At 39.1% G+C, this 21416-nt stretch overlaps 1 protein-coding gene across 4 annotated transcripts in view; it reads right to left on the reverse strand.

Annotated features, from left to right (window-relative positions):
* Nucleotides 1-21416, reverse strand: part of PRKDC (protein kinase, DNA-activated, catalytic subunit) — a 240692-nt gene that overhangs the window by 10469 nt on the left and 208807 nt on the right. For all 4 annotated transcript variants that reach the window (XM_027608954.2, XM_027608960.2, XM_027608975.2 and 1 more), the window contains 8 exons: nt 20826-21015; nt 15520-15694; nt 13951-14141; nt 12967-13147; nt 11998-12158; nt 8179-8390; nt 6487-6574; nt 6252-6395 (listed from right to left, as the gene is read on the reverse strand). In XM_027608954.2, the coding sequence (XP_027464755.2) occupies nt 6252-6395; nt 6487-6574; nt 8179-8390; nt 11998-12158; nt 12967-13147; nt 13951-14141; nt 15520-15694; nt 20826-21015 (1342 nt within the window). The remainder of the gene's footprint in view (nt 1-6251; nt 6396-6486; nt 6575-8178; nt 8391-11997; nt 12159-12966; nt 13148-13950; nt 14142-15519; nt 15695-20825; nt 21016-21416) is intronic.

Consider the following 21416-nt stretch of genomic DNA (forward strand, 5'->3'; position numbering starts at 1 on the left):
AAATTAATAATAATTTACATTAAATATTAATGTTTAATTTGAAATTTGGGAAAGGTTCTAGATTTATACTTTTCCTTTCCTTGAATGTTTTAATACTCTAAACACATGAAGCCTGTCTTTTTTTGTGTTCCTCTGAAAAGACAGAAAGGATACAGTTAGTAATGACTTATAATCATAAATTCTACTCATAGGTTCTAATAAGGGCTTAAAAACCTTTTAACCTCTTTGTGTCCATTGTCTAGTTACTAATCTACATCATTATGACAGCAGGAGTACTTAGGAATGAGGTACTAAATAAAGGGAGTAATTGAACAAAAATGAAGCGCCTGTGATTCTTCATCAGAGCTAAAGAGCAATAAAGGTCTTTAAGCCATTATTTTGGATCACAAGCCAGTATAAACATTATTTAGATAATTTATATTTCTTTTATTATTATTTTTTAATTTAAATTTTGGTTAGTAAGCATACAGTGCAATATCAGCTTCAGGAGTAGAAGTCAGTGATTCCTCACATACATACAACACCCAGTGCTCATCACAACAAATGCTTTCCTTAATACCCATCACCCATTTAGCCCATCCCCACCCAGCACCCTCCATGAACCCCCAGTTTGTTCTCTATCTTTAAGAGTCTCTTACGGCTTTCTCTCCTTTTTTTTCTTTTCCCCCTTCCCATATGTTCATCTGTTTTCTTTCTTAAATTCCACATATGAGTGAGATCAAATGGTATTTGTCTTTCTCTGACTTATTTCATTTAGCATATTACACTCTAGCTCCATCCATGTCACTGAAAATAGCAAGATTTCATTTTTTGATGGTTGAGTAATATTCCATTGTATATATACACCACATCTTCTTTATCCATTGACCAGTCAATGGACATGTGGGCTCTCTCCATAGATTGGCTATTGTTGATAATGCTGCTATAAACATTGGGGAGCATATACCCCTTCAAATCTGTATTTTTATAGATAATTTATTATCATTAACTAAAACTACCCTAAGTAGAAATGTACCTAAAGTACCCACCAAAATCTATCTCTACTTATCAAAACTATACCAATTATTCATCTAATTCAAGATGCCAGTTTCATGTTAGGCAGCATTCTAGGAGGTGGAGAGAAAAGGTGAACAAGACAAAATCCCTGTCCACGAGTCTAATTAATTCATAAATTAAAGGAAGAGCTATCAGAGAAAAACATGTATTATATGACCTCACTGATAGGAGGAATTCTTAATCTCAGGAAACAAACTGAGGGTTGCTGGAGTGGTGGGGGGTGGGAGGGATGGGGTGGCTGGGTGACAGACAGTGGGTAGGGTATGTGCTATGGTGAGCGCTGTGAATTGTGCAAGACTGTTGAATCATAGATCTGTACTTCTGAAACAAATAATGCAACATATGTTAAGAAAAAAGAAAAAGAAGAAGATAGCAGGGGGGGAAGAATAAAGGGGAGTGAGAGGGGGAGATGAACCATGAGAGACGATGGACTCTGAAAAACAATGATAAAAGCAATTATTAGAAGTCCTTTATCTTGGAACATAAATATTTGTTTGTATTAGTCTCTACTAAAATATTTATTTAAATTATAATCCTGATATCAAAATAAAAAACCCAAAAAACAAGAGAATCACTAATAGTGACTTAGTAATAGTCATCAAGATTTACTCAATCATCTTTATAATTTTTTTTAAAGATTTTTATTTATTTATTTGAGAGAGGGAACACAAGCAGAGGGAGTGGGAGAGAAAGAAGGCTTCCCACTGAGCAAAGAGCCCGATGTGGGCTCGATCCCAGGACCCTGGGATCATGACCTGAGCCAAAGGCAGACGCTTAACCAACTGAGCCACCCAGGCGCCCCCAATCATCTTTAATTTTTAAAAATTTTTTACCAAATTTAAAACTCATCCCAAAACAGAAATCTGGTATAAACAAAATATATGTCCTATTTTAAGATAATCCATTACAGGAAAATTGACATATATAAAACAAATTTATTCTTTAATCTATAAATGGATTGAAAGTATAGAAACAATCTCTAGTTCTTAGAATACACAAAAAGATTAGCTATGTCCCCAACATAATCAGCATCAACAACATATGTGAATGGCATAATGCCCTCTGAAGTGAAATCTGAGGCAATTCTGTTTTGGTAGATTATTATTTTAATTAATTAATGCAAATTGTGTATTAATTTGGTTTGAAGCAGAAAGTTCTAGATTGATTTTCCAAGGTACTAGAAATAAAACCTCAAAACAAGTATCGTGCCTGGTAGGAATGATGAAGGTATATGTTTCTGCTGATATGATACTCTCCCTAGGTTAGAGCTGGATGCAGCTGTGCTCAGCAACAGCTGGGAAGAACAGTGATCTACCCTAACAGATTTCCACGGTAGAGCCTTCTGGTACCCAGCATGGAGGGAAAAGAAATGGACATGAATTCAGTCTTCACGGGGGACTGCACAGTAATATTCTACAGGAACCAATGAACAGGGCCCGCTGTCGATATTCTCACACTGGTTGAGGAGAGAAACAGACAGCAAACTAGGATGAAATACCCTGCCCTCTCTCCGGGGCAGGGGTCAGAACATCCTGAGAACAGGGTGGATGCGGGAAGGCTGCAGAACAGTAAAGCTTTCTCACAGGTGATGGACCAGTTCCACTGTGCTAGAGGACTTGGCATCAGTTGCCATTCTGCCATTCTCTCCATTTGATACAGGGCAAGTCTCCTGTTTGTCAGACCTAGCTTCTTTGTTTAGAACAGGTATGGCAAACTACAGCCTGCAAGTCAAAGCCCACTGCCTGTTTTTATAAATAAAATTTTATTGGAACCCTGTCGACCATGCCTATTCATTTACATACTGTCTAGGGCTGCTTTCGCAGCCGTAGAATGACAGATTTGAGTACTCGTAACATGAGAATGATATGGCCTGAAAATCGAAAATCTGGACCTTTACAGAAAACACATGTAGACCACTGGTTTAAGAAAAAACAAATACTTTTCCAGATCTAGTTTTCTACAATTTTATAAATTGTATTAATGCTAGTACATTGACTTTAAGTATATTTACAGTATGTATATTTCCTGTTCTGAGGTTCTTGTATATTTAGTACTGTGAGACAGATTTGATACAATGTAGAGCCTAGCATTATTATGTCATAACATGAAGTACAGAGAGTTATGGTTTTATCTTCACTTTTAAGGATATATCACTGGTCACATGTAGGTAACAGTCTGGTATGATCCCACATTCATACCATTAACTAAAACTACCCTAAGCAGAAATGTACCTAAAGTACCCACCAAAATCTATCTCTACTTATCAAAACTATACCAATTATTCATCTAATTCAAGATGCCAGTTTCATGTTAGGCAGCATTCTAGGAGGTGGAGAGAAAAGGTGAACAAGACAAAATCCCTGTCCACGAGTCTAATTAATTCATAAATTAAAGGAAGAGCTATCAGAGAAAAACATGTATTATATGACCTCACTGATAGGAGGAATTCTTAATCTCAGGAAACAAACTGAGGGTTGCTGGAGTGGTGGGGGGTGGGAGGGATGGGGTGGCTGGGTGACAGACAGTGGGTAGGGTATGTGCTATGGTGAGCGCTGTGAATTGTGCAAGACTGTTGAATCATAGATCTGTACTTCTGAAACAAATAATGCAACATATGTTAAGAAAAAAGAAAAAGAAGAAGATAGCAGGGGGGGGGAAGAATAAAGGGGAGTGAGAGGGGGAGATGAACCATGAGAGACGATGGACTCTGAAAAACAAACTGAGGGTTCTAGAGGGGAGGAGGGTGGGGGGATGGGTTAGCCTGGTGATGGGTATTAAAGAGGGCACATTCTGCGTGGAGCACCGGGTGTTATGCACAAACAATGAATCATGGAACACTACATCAAAAACTAATGATGTAATGTATGGTGATTAACATAACAATAAACAAATTAAAAAAAAATAAAGGAAGAGCTAAAGAGAAAAAGGGTTTTCCACTCCCAAGGATCTCCCCAGAAGAACCTATACACAGATATTCACAGCAGCAGCATTCATAACAGCTAAGACACGGAAACACTCCAGATGTCCATCCACTGACAAAAGGATAAACACAATGTGGCATGTCCTTACAGTGGAATAATATACAGCAATAAAAAGGAATGACCACTGATACATGCTACAGCATGGATGAACTCTGAAAACATCACACTGGGTGAAAGAAGCCAGTCACATGTTGTAAGATTCCATTTATACAGAATGTCCAGAAGAGGCAAATCTACAGAAACAGAAAGTACTTCAGTGGTTGTCTGGGGTGACAGGAGGGTGGGGATTGGGAGTAGCTGCTAACAGGTATGGGCTTTCAGGGGTGATAAAAATGTTCTGGGGGCGCCTGGGTGGCTCAGTTGGTTAAGCAGCTGACTTCACCTCAGGCCATGATCTCAGGGTCCTGGGATCAAGCCCCGCATCAGGATCCCTGTTCAGCGGGTAGTCTGCTTCTCCCTCTCCTCCCACCTCCCCTCCAGCTCATGCTTGCTCTCACTCTTGTTCTCTCTCTCAAATAAATAAATGAAATCTTTAAAAAGAGGTGCTTGGGTGACTCGGTTAAGCAACTGCCTTTGGCTCAGGTTGTGATCCCAGGGTCCTAAGATTGAGCCCCACACTGGGCTCCCTGCTCAGTGAGGAGCCTGCTTCTCCTTCTCCCTCTGCCCAATCCTCCCTTCCCCACCACTCATGCCCGCTCTCTCTCAAATAAATAAAATCTTTAAAAAAAGAGAAAATGTTCTAAAACTGATGTGTAATATTTATACAACTCTGTAAATATAATAAAAACTAACACAAAAAAGAACTATAGCATTCTACACTTTTTTTATTTTTTTAAAAGATTTTATTTATTTATTTAACAGAGAGAGAGAGAGAGAGAGAGAGACAGTGAGAGAGCGAACACAAGCAGGGGGAGTGGGAGAGGGAGAAGCAGGCTTCCCGCTGAGCAGGGAGCCCGTTGCGGGACTTGATCCCAGGACCCTGGGATCATGGCCTGAGCCAAAGGCCGACGCTTAATGACTGAGCCACCCAGGTGCCCTGCATTGTATACTTTAAATAGATGGATTATAGGGTGTGTGAATTATATCTTAATAAACCAGTTATTTAAAAAAACCAGAAGAGACAAAGATCTTCCTTTGCACTAGAGACTGTGAAACTGAGAATTCTGGCAATATGAGCTACCAGGACTTCTCTTTATGCTATTATATTTCTTGAAGTTTATGAAACAAAGGTAATTTGACAAAAATTAGAACAAAAATCAGTGATTAATGCTAACAGAGGTGTACATATGGTGTGTTATACAACAGAGAAGGAGTATCTAAATCCTGTTGGGTAAGGAGGTTCAGGGAAAGCTCTACAGGAGAAATGATGCATAAACCAAGTCTCTAAGCATGAGTTCTCCAGATGGACGGAGAGAAGGTAAACCCATGTAAAGGGAGCAACAAGCACAAGGCATGGTGCTGTGAGATCTGGACATTTCAGTGTTCATTTTGTTCTCTACTGGCTCCAAGGGGCTCTCCTGATTCCCTCCCAACTGAGGGGGTATTCTCTTCCTTTCAACTCTAGGGCAACTTCAGAAACAGATTTCATGTATCATATTTGTTCTCAAGCCACAGTTTTTTATATACTGTATTTGTCAGACAATCTCTTTGAATTCAGGAACTGGGTCTGTCTTCTCTTTGTATGTCCTGTAGCACCCAGGAGTATGCCTTGGACAGAGGGAAGGGCTCAAAATGGTCATCAACTTGTACACAATACAAATATTTTCTTGATCCAACATTCAAATTGTTACGAGAATTAAAAATATTAAACTACAGCATTAAGGAGAGCACTTGTGATGAGCACTGGGTGTTGTATGTAAGTGATGAACCACTGAATTCTACCCCAGAAGCCAATAGTGCACTATATGTTAACTAATAAAATTTAAATTTAAAAAAATTAACAAATATATTAAACTACATATAACCTTCAAATCTAAAAATATGAGCATGAAGAACAGAATGCAATAAAAACCCCATGGTTTTATCTATTGCCCCACCTGCCACTATCTCACCTAATATGTGCATCACTATCTCCCAGAAAGCATTAGGTCTGAAGAAAAGTTTACAAATTTAATAGACATTTTAAAACCAGGATTATTAACAAACCAGCAAATATAAATAGTGATCTTCACAATGATTACATTATTATAAAGGCAGGCTGCCACCTATCCATACCTGAATAAACCTCCTTCTGAAAGCCCCAAGGCCTGGAACCCTTGGGTCTCCCAAAGCTGCATACATTCTTTCATACATCTTTTCAATGTTTTTTTTACTAACAGGGGTTTTTGCCAGTTCGACTTTGATATCATCAATCCAATCCTGTGCAGAAAAAAAAAAAGAAAAACCAAGTTGACTGCAAGTAGGTTTTATCCAAATTCTGTGTTTGATGAGCTAGAAGCTATTACATTACCTTAAAGAGCATTTCAGGATTAGAGAGCTGTTCTAGGGCACTAATAAAATCTTGAATCACTCCTCCTTGATCCAACTTAATTTTAATCCTATAAAACAATTACCAAGTTTAGGTAATCAAACATCCTCCAAAGATCAAGGCCCACAGTTTATTTATATACAATTATTTATATTCATATATAAAACTATATTACCAATAGTCTAGGGAAGGAGCAATTTTAAAATTTTGTTCAATATTAGATGAAGTACAAAGTATGTATTCTATCAAGAGGTGAGCTTTTTAGACAAGGGGAAAGCAAATCTCTGCAAATGTTGACATTTTGATGTACACAATTTGATATATACAGTTTCTGAAGTTATGTTATAAAAGAAAAGGTCACTTTCTCAACACAATTTCAAACCTTTCCCTTTTCTTTTTTTTAAAAAGATTTATTTGAGATCGTGCACGTGCGCAAGGTGGGGGAGGGGCAGAGGGAGAGAGAGAATCTCTAGCAGACTGAGCAAGGAGCCTGACAATGGGCTTGCCATCCCATGACCCTGAGGCCATGACTTGAGCTAAAATCAAGAGTTGGACGCTCAACCGACTGAGCCACCCAGACGCCCCTCTTTTTTCTTTTTAAAAAAATTAATCATGTTGCAGTTGACTGTGTTGAGACACCACCGGGGGTGGGCAGTGTACCATCAGTGGCAGATGGGATTGGCACAGCCAACCCACCACAAACCATGACAAAGGAGGTGTCTTACTCTTGTCTTCCCAGAAACAAACACTCTAATAAGACAAATGAGCTCATGACAAAAAAAAGCTCTTAATAGAGAATGCCTAAAACACCATTATTTACCAAGTATTCTTGCAAAACTAATACATCATTGCTAGTTATGTCAACAGTCTCCACTTATAAATCAAATGGAAAAATGAAAAGGATGGCACTTCAGGCAGCCTACTGAATCCTTATTAAGAGGGACTTCCCAGATATTTTGAATTAAAGAACAATTTCAGGAACTGATTTCAAAAAGCATCTCATCTAGTCTGCCTCAATCAGCTACTACTGTCAACTGTTACCATTATAAGACAGAATGTTTCATGAATATCATTCTAAGATGAAATGTATTTTAAAAAAGGAAAGAAATTCAGGGGCACATGGCTGGCTCAGTCAGTAGAGCATGCAACTTTTGATCTCTGGGTTGTAAGCTGGAGTCCCACGTTGGGTGTAGTTTACTTTAAAAAAAAAAAAAGGAGGCTGCCCGGGTGGCTCAGTGGGTTAAGCATCTGCCTTGAGCTCAGGTCATGATCCCAGGATCCTGGGATCGAGTCCCGCATTGGGCTCCTTGCTCAGTGGGGAGTCTGCTTCTCCCTGTGACCCTCTCCCCTTTCATGCTTTCTCTCTCTCTCTCTCAAATAAATGAATAAAATCTTTTAAAAAAAGGGAAGAAATTCTGTGACAAGTAACATACCTGGGGTAGATACGTTCAACAAATAGATGTCTAAGATTTTCTATTTTTTAAATGATGGCTCTAATTAATTTGAAGACAAACACAAGCTTCCGTGTGTTTGTTTTTTTAAGTAAGCTCTATGCCCAACATGGGGCTTGACCTCTGGACCCCAAAACCAGGAGTCCTGTGCTCCACTGACTGAGCCCCCATACGTTTGCTTCTACCAATACACCCTATAACCTATAGTACTTGATCAACTCACCTTGCCACAAACTCTTTATTCTTATGACCAGTAGAAGTATCTTTGAAAGAATAGCTTTCACTACTTATTATAAATGGGTAGACAATTGCCTGTGGATAGTTATTAGCAATCTCTTCCACAGTGTGCTGGACAGCAACAGCTTCCTCTTTGTCCAGTAAGGCCACCATATGGCTGATCCAGCCAATGAACTGCCAGCAAGGAATGGAAGAAATCTAAAACAAAGAGAGCTAAATTTAATAATGAATAAAACTTTTAACACTGTTTTATTATAATAAGTATTATGTGCCCAATATAAAAAATATATATCTATAATCAGAAGCATAAGAACAGACATAAGTCTAAAATAAAACATCTTTTCTCCCTCAGCCCTCTCTCAGTTCTTATTCCGATGAAGCACCATTTCATTCTTTTAGATGTTTTGTATGTATGTACACAAATATCCATTCTTTACAAGAATGGAATCAGGCTAGATATACTGTTGCTGGTTTTTCTTAGGTGAATAGATTTACCTCATTCTTTTTTCTTTTTTTTTTTAGTATTAAGTTTAAAGATTTTTTTTATTTTTTTATTTTTATTTTTTTAAAGATTTTATTTATTTGAGAGAGAGAGAGAGAATGAGAGAGAGAACACGAGAGGGGGGAGGGTCAGAGGGAGAAGCAGACTCCCTGCTGAGCAGGGAGCCCGATGCGGGGCTCGATCCTGGGACTCCAGGATCATGACCTGAGCCGAAGGTAGTCGCTTAACCAACTGAGCCACCCAGGCGCCCCTTTACCTCATTCTTTTTAACAGCTGTATAGTATTCTGTTTTAGTTAATTACTGATGTATAATGAATTTTTAGTTTATTTTCTAAGTTTTGCTATTATAGATAATGCTACAGTAGACATTTCTACATGTTTCTCTCTTTGTACTTGTGCTATGTGTGCCCATAGGATAAATTTCTAGAAGTAACATTACTGTGTGAACACTAACAACCGTAAAAAAAAACACTGCTAGATTTCCCTCCAAAATGATTTTCAAATTTTTATTTTTAAAAGCATAATGGAAACTCAAATAACTCAATACCAAAAAAAACAGTCTGATTAAAAATAGGCAGAAGACCTGAGTAAACATTTTTCCAAAGAAGACATACAGATGGCCAACAGACACATGAAGATACTCAACATCACTCATCAACAGGGAAATGCAAATCAAAAGCACAATGAAATATCACCTCACACCTGTCAGAATAGCTAGTATCAAAAAACAAGAAACAAGTTTTGGTGAGGATGTGGAGAAAAGGGAACCCTTGTGCACTGTTGGTGGGAATGTAAATTGGTGCAGCCACTGTGGAAAAAACACTAAGGAGGTTCTTCAAAAAGTTAAAAATAGAAATACCATACAATCCAGTAATTCTACTTCTAGGTATTTACTCAAAACAAAAACACTAATTCAAAAAGATATCTGCACCCCAATGTTTACTGCAGCATTATTTACAATAGCTAAGATATAAAAGCAACCCAAGTGTCCATCAATAGATGAATGGATGATGAAGATGTGGTTTATGTAAGAATGACATCTTGCCATGTGACTACACGGATGGACCTAGTAGGTATTATGCTAAGTGAAATAAGTCAGACAAAGAAAGACAAATATTATATGATTTTACTTATATGTGGAATCTAAAGAACGAATGAACAAACAAAAACAGAAACAGATGCATAAATACAGAGAACAAACTAGGGGTTGCCAGAGGGGGGGATGTGGCAGAATGAGCAAAATAGTTGATGGGGATTAAGAAGTACAAACTTCCAAGTATAAAATAAGTAAGTCACGGGGATGTAAAGTACAGCATAGGGAATACAGTCAACAATACTGTAATAACATGGTATGATGACAGATGGTAACTATACTTGTTGTGATGAGCCCTGAGTAATGCACAGAATTGTTGAATCACTATACTGTATGCCTGAAACTTATGATACTGTTATGTCAATTACATATTCAATTAAAAAACAGTGTATTCAGTTGACTACAAATCCAACACAGGAGACAATGAATTTTTTTAATTTATTGTCAATCTGAGAGGTGAAAAGATATAATTTTAATTTTCATGTTTCTTTATCAGTAAGGGTAAATGGTCTATCTTTATTCTCCTTACATATTAAATCATGCATGCATTTCCTCTGACCATTTTCTACTGGTCTATTTTTTTTTTAGAGGGAGACATCAGCTCTTTGTCTCTAATATGTGGTGCAAATATTTTTCTGGCAGTTTTTTTTTTTTAACTTTGTATATATTTTTGTTTTTTTCCCCTGCAGGGAAGTGTTGATTCTTTTCCTTTATAGCTTCTGGATTTTGTCTTTTTATTCCAAGGCCATTTTCAAAATTTGCTCATGTATCTTTTTTTTCCTCTAATGCTTTTTTTTAAGTTTTATTTATTTATTTATTTGACAGAGAGAGAGAGAGAGACAGAGAGAGAGGGAACACAAGCAGGGGGAGTGGGAAAGGGAGAAGCAGGCTTCCTGCCAAGCAGGGAGCCTGATGCAAGGCTCAATTCCAGGACCCTGAGATCATGACCCGAGCCGAAGGCAGTCGCTTAACCAACTGAGCCACCCAGGCGCCCCTCCTCTAATGCTTTTTTAATGTGTTAATTTTAAGATAAAATCTGATGCACTTGGAATGTCGGTATAAGGAGTGAACATGGCAAGTTTCCTACCTTCATCTACTAAATGAGGAAAGAGCAAAGTATGTGGGGATAAAAGGCATCAGTCCACATAGCTCACAGGGAGTGCTCAATAAATGTTAGTTCCCCATCTCAAGCAATTCCCTGGTGCCATAACAACACTGACTGAACATTCCATTTATTTCCTCACAAATTTGAAATGCTATCTTCACCATACATAAATATTATTTTGGGAAAACTAAAATAATAATTTATTTAATCATTTCTTCACTAATCTTTTAAGAAAAACATACACACATGTTATCTATTACATTTCTGAAGTTACTTTAATCCCCTTTTTAGGACCTATTGAAAAAAATCCCATCCTTCCAAATCCACAAGAGGGTCAGAGTATGTAGTAAAGCCCTGCCAGGTACTGAGTCTCCACAGCTCAGAGACCAGCACTGTTTAAAAATTTACTATGTAAAGCCAACAGAGTGCTATGGTACCCTTTTGAACTATTATATTATCGACTCAAAGCCTGGCCCTATTTTGCAGTTAAACATCTATAAAAGTCATTAACGAGTTTTTCAGATGGCTCAAATAACAGAAAGACAGTAGGCTGATGCAGCCCCGTGTCAGGAGGGGCCTGCACGGGACATACAAGTGGTGAACAGAACACTGTGGGGGAGTGCCCGCATACCCTAGTTGCTCACTGCATGCTTGGAGGCCTCAGGATCCTCATGAAGGTGGTGCTGCCAACAGGCACTACAGTCACCGGGGGTGGGATGCAGCTGAAATGTACTCCCTCTCTCTGAGATAAATAATAAACTGAGCATAAGGCACCAACAGATGTTCCAGACTACAGCTTAGTAATTCTGGCCAGCAAACTGTGCTAGAGAAAATTCCCACCTCTGTCCCAGACATACCTCCTCCTCTTCCCAAGGTCCTTGTTCAGACACAATGTTCTTACCAACACCCCCAGAGGAAAATGGGTAAATGTGAGCACTCTTTTCTATAGCTTTAAGTTATATATGTTCTCAGAATATAATAAAATGCAATGCTGGTTAGGAAAACCTGTTAACATATGCATTGTGTACATACTGATGTGTTTAGATATAAAGAGAAACATGTCTAAGTTCTGTAAAGTTCTCGTCATTAGAATATAGACACTAACCTCTTTTGTCATTAGGCTCAGGGTCTCCTCTGGATATAGCTCTATAATCTGTAGCAGTCTGGGAAACTTCAGCCTGGCTTCACTGGAATGCAGTTTTAAAGCTTTCAACATTTTGTCCACCACAAGGGCTGGATATGTCTGAAGTTCTACAGACTCAGTAACTACCAAGGACAGGAGAGAAGAAAACAATGGTCAGTATATCCACTTATACATACATAAACTATAAATTTAAGAAATGACTACATTTCCCTTTTGGGCTTATATTTTGTAATATGTCACTGTTCTCTTTTTTAACAAGTACTTTAGATCAACAAACACCAGATGCAGTTTTGGTCCGTATGTAAAAGCTTCCATCTTGAAGCTGAACTCTTCGTTGGATCATGCATTCTGCATAGAGCAGAGTTTCCTTCCTGGGCTGGGTGGGAACGCAGAGCAGCTCCTGGTTATTGAATTTATTTCAGGACCAAGAGGCAGGCCACATAGCCAATATTACCAAAGCTACAAGTAAAATGTAGAAACTATAAGCAAATGGAAAGACAAGATAGCTTGACTCTGTTTATATGCAGGTCGTATTGCTTGAAGATGTCATTGTCTTAAAAAGACAAAATTATCTCAGAATAACTGTCATTTAAAAACAAGTAGAGGCTCCTGAGTGGTTCAGTCGGATCAGCATCTGACTCTTGATTTCAGCTCAGGTCATGATCTCAGGGTCGTGGGATCGGGCCCGCGTCTGGCTCTGAGCTCAGCTCGGAGTCTGCTTGAGATTCCCCCTCTCCCTCTCCTTCTGCACCTCCACCCACCATGTGCACATGTACTCTCTCTCTCTCTCTCTCTCTCAAATAAAGTCTTTAAATAAACAAAGAAATAAATAAAAACAAGCAAACAGGAAACCTAAAGTATCTACAGAAGTCTTAAGACTTTGGCAAACACACGGTTACAAACTAAATGGTTTTTCCTTTTGTGATTCACCTGATGCACTCTCCTCCTCCTTGCGGAGCTGCTGGTCACAGAAATCCACCAGTGTCATGTAAGCATCTGTGAGGCTGGCTACAGGACCCTGGCCCCTGAGGGAAGGCTGGGCCTCCTCCTCAGCTGTCCGCACAGCCTCAGAAAGGTGATGGAATGCTCTCTGGTACAGACCTGCAATCACCTAGAATTCACAGAGGTCTCAGCTATAAATCTGTAAGTACAGCTTAAGTTTTCTGGAAGAACTCTACTTTCTACTTGTGATGATACAGAAAGAATACTTGTGATTTGTGAGCCATGATATAACACAGAAAGCTGGTTAAATGGAAAAGGGAGTCTGTCTGCCCTGATTGTGAAACAGTGAGCGATTCCAGTTTGATCCTCAGTACTTTTAAAACCCAGACGGTCCACTAGTCATGCAGACCTGGCACCAAAGATCAATGGGGGTCATGCAGCCTGTCAGGAACTGAAGAAGAGATGGAAGTTGGTGCTTTACCCTTACCACCCTGCACAGATGTTGGCAGTAACACTGAGGAGGAAGAAGGCAAGGCTAACAACTAAAGTGAGGTGGGCATGGGGAGATAAGGAGAGGCTGCTAACTATGGAAAATACAAAATCATCTGAGAAAAGCTAGGCAAAGCAGACACTACATAAAAAAGTGGAAAAGGCTGGTTTGCTCCACAAGCTAATGGGACATCTGAATGGCGACTGGTGGTGAAATCCACTAACAAAATTCTTGGTAGAACTGTCCACGTCAATCCAACACAAATTTCTCACTTCTAATACTAAAACGATCTGTATCATTCAAATAAGCAGGAAACACATGGAGTATGTCAGTTTTCCACATAAGAAACTTGGCTGTGCATAACTGTCAAATACATTTTCAAAACACAAAGCAATCATCATTTCTCATTATTTCTTTTGTGTAGCTAGAAGGCTGCACATTACAGACGTACAACACACAAACATAAAAAGTTCACTCGTTACCTCTCCTGCATTCTCTGAACTGGATCCAGAAAGGTCCAAGATTCTTCTGGCCTTGCTTTCCTCGATTTCAGCAAGGCAGGTTGGCTCCCTGATGAGAGCATTAGCCATGATTCTGTAAGTTGTACCCAAGAGAATATTCTGGTCATGGAAAGCCAGAACATTTTTCCTTAAGTAACTTGGTGTGCTCTCACCTGTTGGATTAAAAACACACACATACACACACATGATTTTCTCAGAAATAAATGAATGCCATAAATTAAAAAAAAGATACTCATAATGTACAAAAGTTGTTTTCTATTAAGAAATTAAAATAAATCTCGTAAGCATAAGAAATTGGCTTCAAACATTGGTTAGGGAATTTCTTGAACTCACATTAATGAAAAGTGTTCTTTGTTAGCAGTGACTGTATCAAAGTCTACAGAGGCTAAGGTAATTAAAACACGGAATAAACTTTTATTCAAGCACCATCATTCTGCATTTTGTCAAAGCACCTAAATCCATTATAAAGGAAAGAAAATGTCTCTTTTTAATGCATTTGTGCATGTACATTAATAAACAGAGTAGATTTTTAAGTTGCTACTGTGATTTATAGCTGATAAAGCTACAGATACTGCTGCATGTAAAGGTCTAGTTCTATGTCTTACTCTGGGGAAGGAGCTTACCAGCCCTGATCAAGCCTGCAGCTTACAGAGAAGGTATGAGAAGGGGCACAAAAGAGAAGGGGCTGTCACCCAGCAAGTCCCAACAACCATTCTGCCCTGCTCATCCATCCATGAAAATACTCTGCCAGATTACCCTCAGATACATGTTCAAAACTACTGGCCCTACTATTTCACAAGACAGTTACAAACTACAGCCATACTGTGACTACTAAAACTGTAGAATTATTATTAGGAGTACTAATGTTATCTTAGTATCAGCCAACTTCTCCTCCTCTCCTCCATTCCCCCCATCCAAAAACCCTAAAAATATTTAAGCAATCATAAGGATGATTTTCTGATCCTGATAAATATGGAAGGCCTGCTTCTCCTATTTGCATTTTTACCGAGACTGATACTCTGATATAATTCCCTGTCATATGGTTTTGAGCACGGTCAGTAATAGTGCTGCTATGTACCCTGGGACATAGGGCAGCAAAACAGGTGGAGTGGATCGAAAACTCACATAGTGAAATTTTTTTCTCCCCTCAGTTTTGAAGGCTATGTTATAAAAAAAGAAAAGCTGAGGAGGAAAAAGGTGTTTCATGTTCAATTTTTTAAAAGGCAATTTTTGTAAGTGAACAAGGTTTTCAAAATAATTAAACTATTAGACCCATAATTTGCATAAGTATTAAAGAAAAAACTTAATTTCAATTTTATTTGATCAGTAAAGAAATAAAATCTCCAACTACCATATTCAATAGCATTATTAGGATACAAAGTACCTTGGCTCCAAATATTTAATAAAATTATTACAAGATTTAATTCCCAAATGTTAGATAAAGCAGCAAAAGAAGTTTTAAAAGACACAGAGACATAATATAAAATAGTACCGTTGAACTTATTTACATAGATAAGAACAGTCTCCTACCCAGCAAGGAGATTGTTTTCAGCGCCGTGAGAATCTGCTCACGGCAGTTCTGGCCCTGGCTCCGGCTGTGGCTGAGCCGGCAGTAGCTCTGCACCCATTTCACCTGCCAGTCCTCTCTTGTTTTTGACTCTCTATGAAGCTCCTTCAGTAGTTTCATGGCAAGTGAGAAACTGTGCTATAGAAGAGAGAAAGTGGTATGATAACACACAGGTTGATTACTTAGAAATAAAATTATCTGACAGAATTTTTAATTGGCCTGCTTCCCTTTTTGCATGATGTAACTCACCTTAGAGCAGCGAACCCATCTCCTCAGCTTACATTATGTAGATGTCTTTTTATTTATCATGGGGATAGAATTCACATTTCAAGTGTACAGTTCTGTCTTTTAGCACATTTACAAAGTTGGGCAACCATCACTACTATCTAGTTCCAGAACATTTGATCAACTCAAAAACAAACCCTTTATCTATGAGCATTTGCTCCCCGTTCCCCCTAGCTATGGGCAAACCACTGAACTACTTACTGCATCTATGGATTTGCCTATTCTGGACATTTCCCATCAATGAAATCAGAAGCGTGGGGATTTTTATCTATCTTCTTCCACTTGGCATAGTCTTTTCCAGGTTTGCCCAAATTACAGTGTGTATTCGTACTTTATTCCTTCACATGGCTGAATAATATTCTGTTCCATGGATAGAACACATTTATCCATTTATCTATTGATAGATTTTGGGGTTGTTTCCACCTTTTGGCTATTTTGAATACTACTACTGTAAACATCTACGTTCAAATTTCTGTGTGGACATAGACTTTCATTTTTCCTGCACACCTAGGAGTGGAAATGGTGGGTTAAATGGTAACTCGATGTTTAACTTTTTGAGGAACTGTCAGACTGTTCTCCACAGCATCTGCACCATTTTACATTCCTATCATCAATGTATGAGAGTTCTAATTTCCCCACATCTTCACCAATACTTGTTATTGTCTCTTTGATTACAGTGGGTGTGAAGTGGTATCTTGCGTGGTTTTGATTTGCATTTTCCTAATAACTTATAATGTTGAATATCTTTTCATGTGCTTGTTAACCATCTGTATATCTGCTTTGGAGAAATGTCTATTTAGAATTCTTTGTCCATTTTTTAAGTTGGATTGTTTGAGTTTTTGTTGTTCAGTTATAAAGAGTTCCTTATGTGTTCTGGGTAGTAGACCCTTATCAGATATGTGATTTCCCAATATTTTCTCACATTGTATGGGTTGTCTCATCACTTTTTGAGTGTGTTATTTGAGGCACAGGAATTTCTAAATTTTGATGTATAATTTCTCTATTTTTTTATTTGGTTGTTATGTGGACGTCTTTTAAATCTTCTCTACCAAGTTTCAAAGACATTTTCATCAGACCCATGTTTTATTCATTGCTATCCTTTCAACTACGTAGGCTAAAAATCTGAGCCATCCTCAGCTGCATCCTCTCCATCATTCTTACTATCTCGGGGCTTCTTACATCACTTCTAGAGCATCTTTCACATTGTTTGCATTCCTACCACTGCTTTCCTAGTTTGAGACTTCACAGTCTCTCTGCTTTTTCCTCAGCAGGCAATCATCCATATAGTTTCCAACTGAGCCAGCATGTCCAAAGCAGACTGCAATTCCCAGCTTCTCACCTCCATGATTTTGTTTGAATGTATCTTGTATCTATACACCTTTTTCTCTTCTCAAAGTGCAAACCCTACTGTTTCGAAAAAACCCCATCCAAATGCCGCCTTCTCCAGCAAGCCCTCCTACCAGGCAGAATCTCTCTTCTTCCCTGGGCTTTCCTAGCATGGTGATCTCTCTTCTCTTCAACCATCTTGGGCTCTTGTTGGGTGGAAGTGCAGCTCTTGTTGTCTCGCTAGACAGTGATCACAAGAGCAGGAATAGTAGTTTCCCAACCCTGCCCCTGACATTGCTGGGTGCAGTTTCTTAGCCACACTGTGATCCTCATCACTACTCAGAACTCCCTCACTACCAAATTCCTAACCTCAAATCCTACAATTCTGACTACAAACCCACTCTACCCACAAAAATTCTTGCTATGTTTGCTTTATAACCTTAAGACCTCTGGTAACTTTACCTGCCTTCTTCCTGCTTCTACTTCCATGTGCAATTAAGCCAGCCAGCTACTCCCACCACTCTCTTTGCAACACGCTCAGATCACCAGCCTTTGTCCCTGTTATGCCCACCTGGCAAAACTACACTCTTGGGTACATTTAAGTGCATGCCTTGTCTGCTCCTATACTCAGACTCCCCAGAGACAGCACTGACAGTTCTTCCATGGCTCCCCAGCCCCTCCACCACAGCCCAGAATAACCCACCACTCCCCCCACTATTCTCAGATCTCTTCAGCTCAGACTCTGCAGAGGGCCTCACTGCCCGCTTCCCAGAGAGAACAGAGTTCTTCCATTCACCTCTGCCTGAATCCTGTCCCCACCAACTCCACAAGAAATCCTATTTTACTAGTTATTCCTCTCTGTATGTCCATTCTTTTCCTACCATTAAGCTTTAAACATCCCCAGTCTCCTCCAACCTAAAAATCCAAACTCCTCCCTGAGCCCACTTGCTCTTCCTCATCATTGCTTCCTCAGGAGCAGCGGGTGCTCACTGTCCCCATATCTCTACCCTTATCTGTTCTTCTACCCACTATGATCTGACTTCTGCTTCAGTGAAATGGTTCTCATTGAAGTCAGCACAAGCCTCCCCTCAATGCAAGGGCACTTTAGTCTCTGCACGCCTTTGCTCTCCTGGGTAACAGGCACTGATGATTTCTGCCCCTCCCTGTGGGCTCAGCCTCTTGGTCATCCTCTAATGTCACAATCTGGTTTCAGCTCCTTTGTGGATACCTCTCCCTTTGCTCCTCCCAAAGCTGTAGGTCTGTTTTGGCAACTGGTCCTTGTCACCTTATCCACTCCTGTGGCTTCAGTGACAGTCCACACGCCGATCACATTCAGACCTCTATAGCAAGCACAGCTCTTTTTCGCCAGAACTTTAGATTTCTTATGTACAAATTATCTAATAGAAATCACAACTTGCTTGTTTATCTTAAAGGCCTCACACATTCAATATGTCTTGAACTGAATGCACCATCTGCCCTACAAACTGCTCTTCTTCCTGTGTTCCCATCCACCCAGCTACACAGGCAGAAGCCTGGGGATCCTACTTTCCCCTACTGAACAGAACCAGTCACAGTGTCTCATTCATGCCTCCTTTTTCTTGAACTTGTACACTTATCTCTACTTCCCAGACTCTAACCTAGATTGGCTGCCCTTATCAATTACATGGACTAATACAGAAGCTGGGCAACCCTTTGCCCTTCCTCAAATCGTTCCTCTCACTACAGTCAGAACACTGTTTTAAAACTGTTTATCTGGGGTTCCTGGGTGGCTCAGCCGGTTAGGTGTCTGCCTTTGGCTCAAGTCATGATCCCAGGGTCCTGGGATTGAGTCCCACATCGGGCTCTCTGCTCAGTGGAGAGTCTGCTTCTCCCTCTGCCTCTCCCTCTCTACTCGTACTCTCTCTCAAATAAATAAATAAAATCTTAAAAAAAAAACAAAAACTGTTTATCCTTTCACCTCCATCCCAGGGCTTCCTGCACAAAGCAGCACAGCTATTAAGTAGGTGTTCAAGTTCAACTATCGCTCCACTTAGGAAACCAAATGCCCAGGGTCATTCCTGGGTCTTCAACGTTATTCCCTCCATCCTATTTCACCTTTCAGTTCCCAACTTAGATATGACCTCCAACTCCAGGAAGCTTTCTGTTCCCACAAGGCTGAGTCAGGTGTCCTTCCCATGTGACTGTCCTTTAGTATTATCATACTATAATTGTTTGTCTACATGTCCGTATTTTATTCAGTGTGGTATCTCCAGCACCTAATGCTGTGCTTGGTAATGAAGAGGCAAAACTCAAATTTCACTTCTACTTTTCAAGAGTTTTGAAGAGTATGGGCAAGTAAACTGAAACGCACTGAAGGTTTTATGTAATCTTCAGACTGGAACTATTTTTTCTCTTCACCTCCAGTATTACTGGTATTGATAGCTAACTGGTATTGATAGCTCTTATTTATAATAAAAAAATTTCTAAGAAAAGCCACCGTGTCATATAAAAGGTTTTTAGCGATCCTGGTGATTCTTACATATTTCTTAATAATGTACTTGTAGCTCATTTCCTTCCTCTCTCTCATCAGGACCCTCCCCACTTTGGAAAAGTTTGAGCAGCACTAGGTAGCATGCGTTGTCTCTCTCTCTGGCCCAAGTACCCTAATTTCCTGCTAAGAAGCCACATATATCCCTCCTTAGCTGTGTGCCTTGGAAGATGGCCCCAGCTGCAATCAGAGCTAATAAAAAGGATCTTCTTTTTTTCTGCAAGAAATAGAAACTGTCTTTAATTCCAAGAAAACGTAGTGTAGAGGAAGGAAGACATGGAACATCTACAGCCATTTCCAACTAAAAAGGGTGAGCCTGGCGCTGCCAGAGAGACTCACTATGTAAGAATCTGAGGTCAAAACCAATATGGTAGAAGAGAGAACTGAGGGAGAGAAAGCAGGCCCTTGGTGATAATATTTCAGAGTATTTAAAAGCCAGGTCTTCTAGACTTCCTTATTCATGGGAACTAATAGATTTCTTTTATTCACTTAGGCTGCTCTGTGTTGGGTTTTCTGTTATTTGAAGTATAAAAATTCCTAACTGATACAACACCCGTCTCAAAGAAAAACCTATACATGAGCATTTAAACTTACAAACAGAAATATTAATTATTTCTACTGGAATAACATTCTTTGCTTTATAACAGCAATCTATTAATACAGGATCATTAAAAGAGCAAGCTCCCCCAGTATATTAAAATGTGATTTAATTACATGAAAAGTGTGATTTAATATATTTAGTTTATATGCAACTTATAAGCAAAGTATACTTATTTTCAAGAAAGGATATTATTATCAAATGACATATTTCCACAAAATAAACCTAAATACAATTTGTAACTAACTGGAAAGCACTGATTTTGTTAAACAAGATCAAACCTGATATTGGGTCTATTTTGTCTTTTAATAACAGAAAATATTTTCTAATGATTAACAAGTACATAGTAAACTTTAGAGCCTTCAGGATAATTTTAACTGTTTCTTCAAGTTTACTTTCTTTTAAAGAGAAAAAAATACTAACTACTCAATTACCTTTAAGCTTCAGATTTTAAGGAAAAGCTAAGTTAAAAAAACCAGCTAATTTAAGAAAATTCTATGCTACAATAGAGGACCATAAATATAAGTACCCACCTGCTTTCTTGCACTTTCTATCATCTTCATTTTCATGGAGAATATACAGTTCTTAATCAGAGAACAGACCTCTTCTCCCTGCTCCTGAACTTCCACTGTATCACTAGAATCTCTATCGCCATCCATGGACAAACTATGATCACCTGGAGGAAGAGTAAGTTTCTCTTCTATTTTGCTGAGAAAGAAACATCTACACAAAAGAAAGAAAAATGAAAGTGAATGCCAGAGACTCATGAAAGAAATCTTTGACATATAGGAAGCTACTAGATGGCATTTACAGACAGAAATTCTACAGTTATTAAATTTTGGCTCATTTCCGGGGGTACCATGGTGGCTCAGTCAGTGGAGAATCCGACTCTTGATTTTAGCTCAGGTCATGATCTCAGGGTTGTAGGATCGAGCCCTGTGTCAGGCTCTGCACTGAGTGGGGAGTCTGCTTGAGAGTCTCTCTTTCCCTTTCCCTCTGACCCTCTCCCACCTGCTCACACACTCTCTAAAAGTAAATAAATTAAAAAACTTTTTTTTTTGCTCATTTTTTAGACTGTAAATGTACACTCTAGGTACCAGACTCAATATCCACCTTTAATTAAC

This window comes from Zalophus californianus, chromosome 4 (genome assembly GCF_009762305.2).
Source record: "Zalophus californianus isolate mZalCal1 chromosome 4, mZalCal1.pri.v2, whole genome shotgun sequence".
Classification (NCBI taxonomy): domain Eukaryota; kingdom Metazoa; phylum Chordata; class Mammalia; order Carnivora; family Otariidae; genus Zalophus; species Zalophus californianus.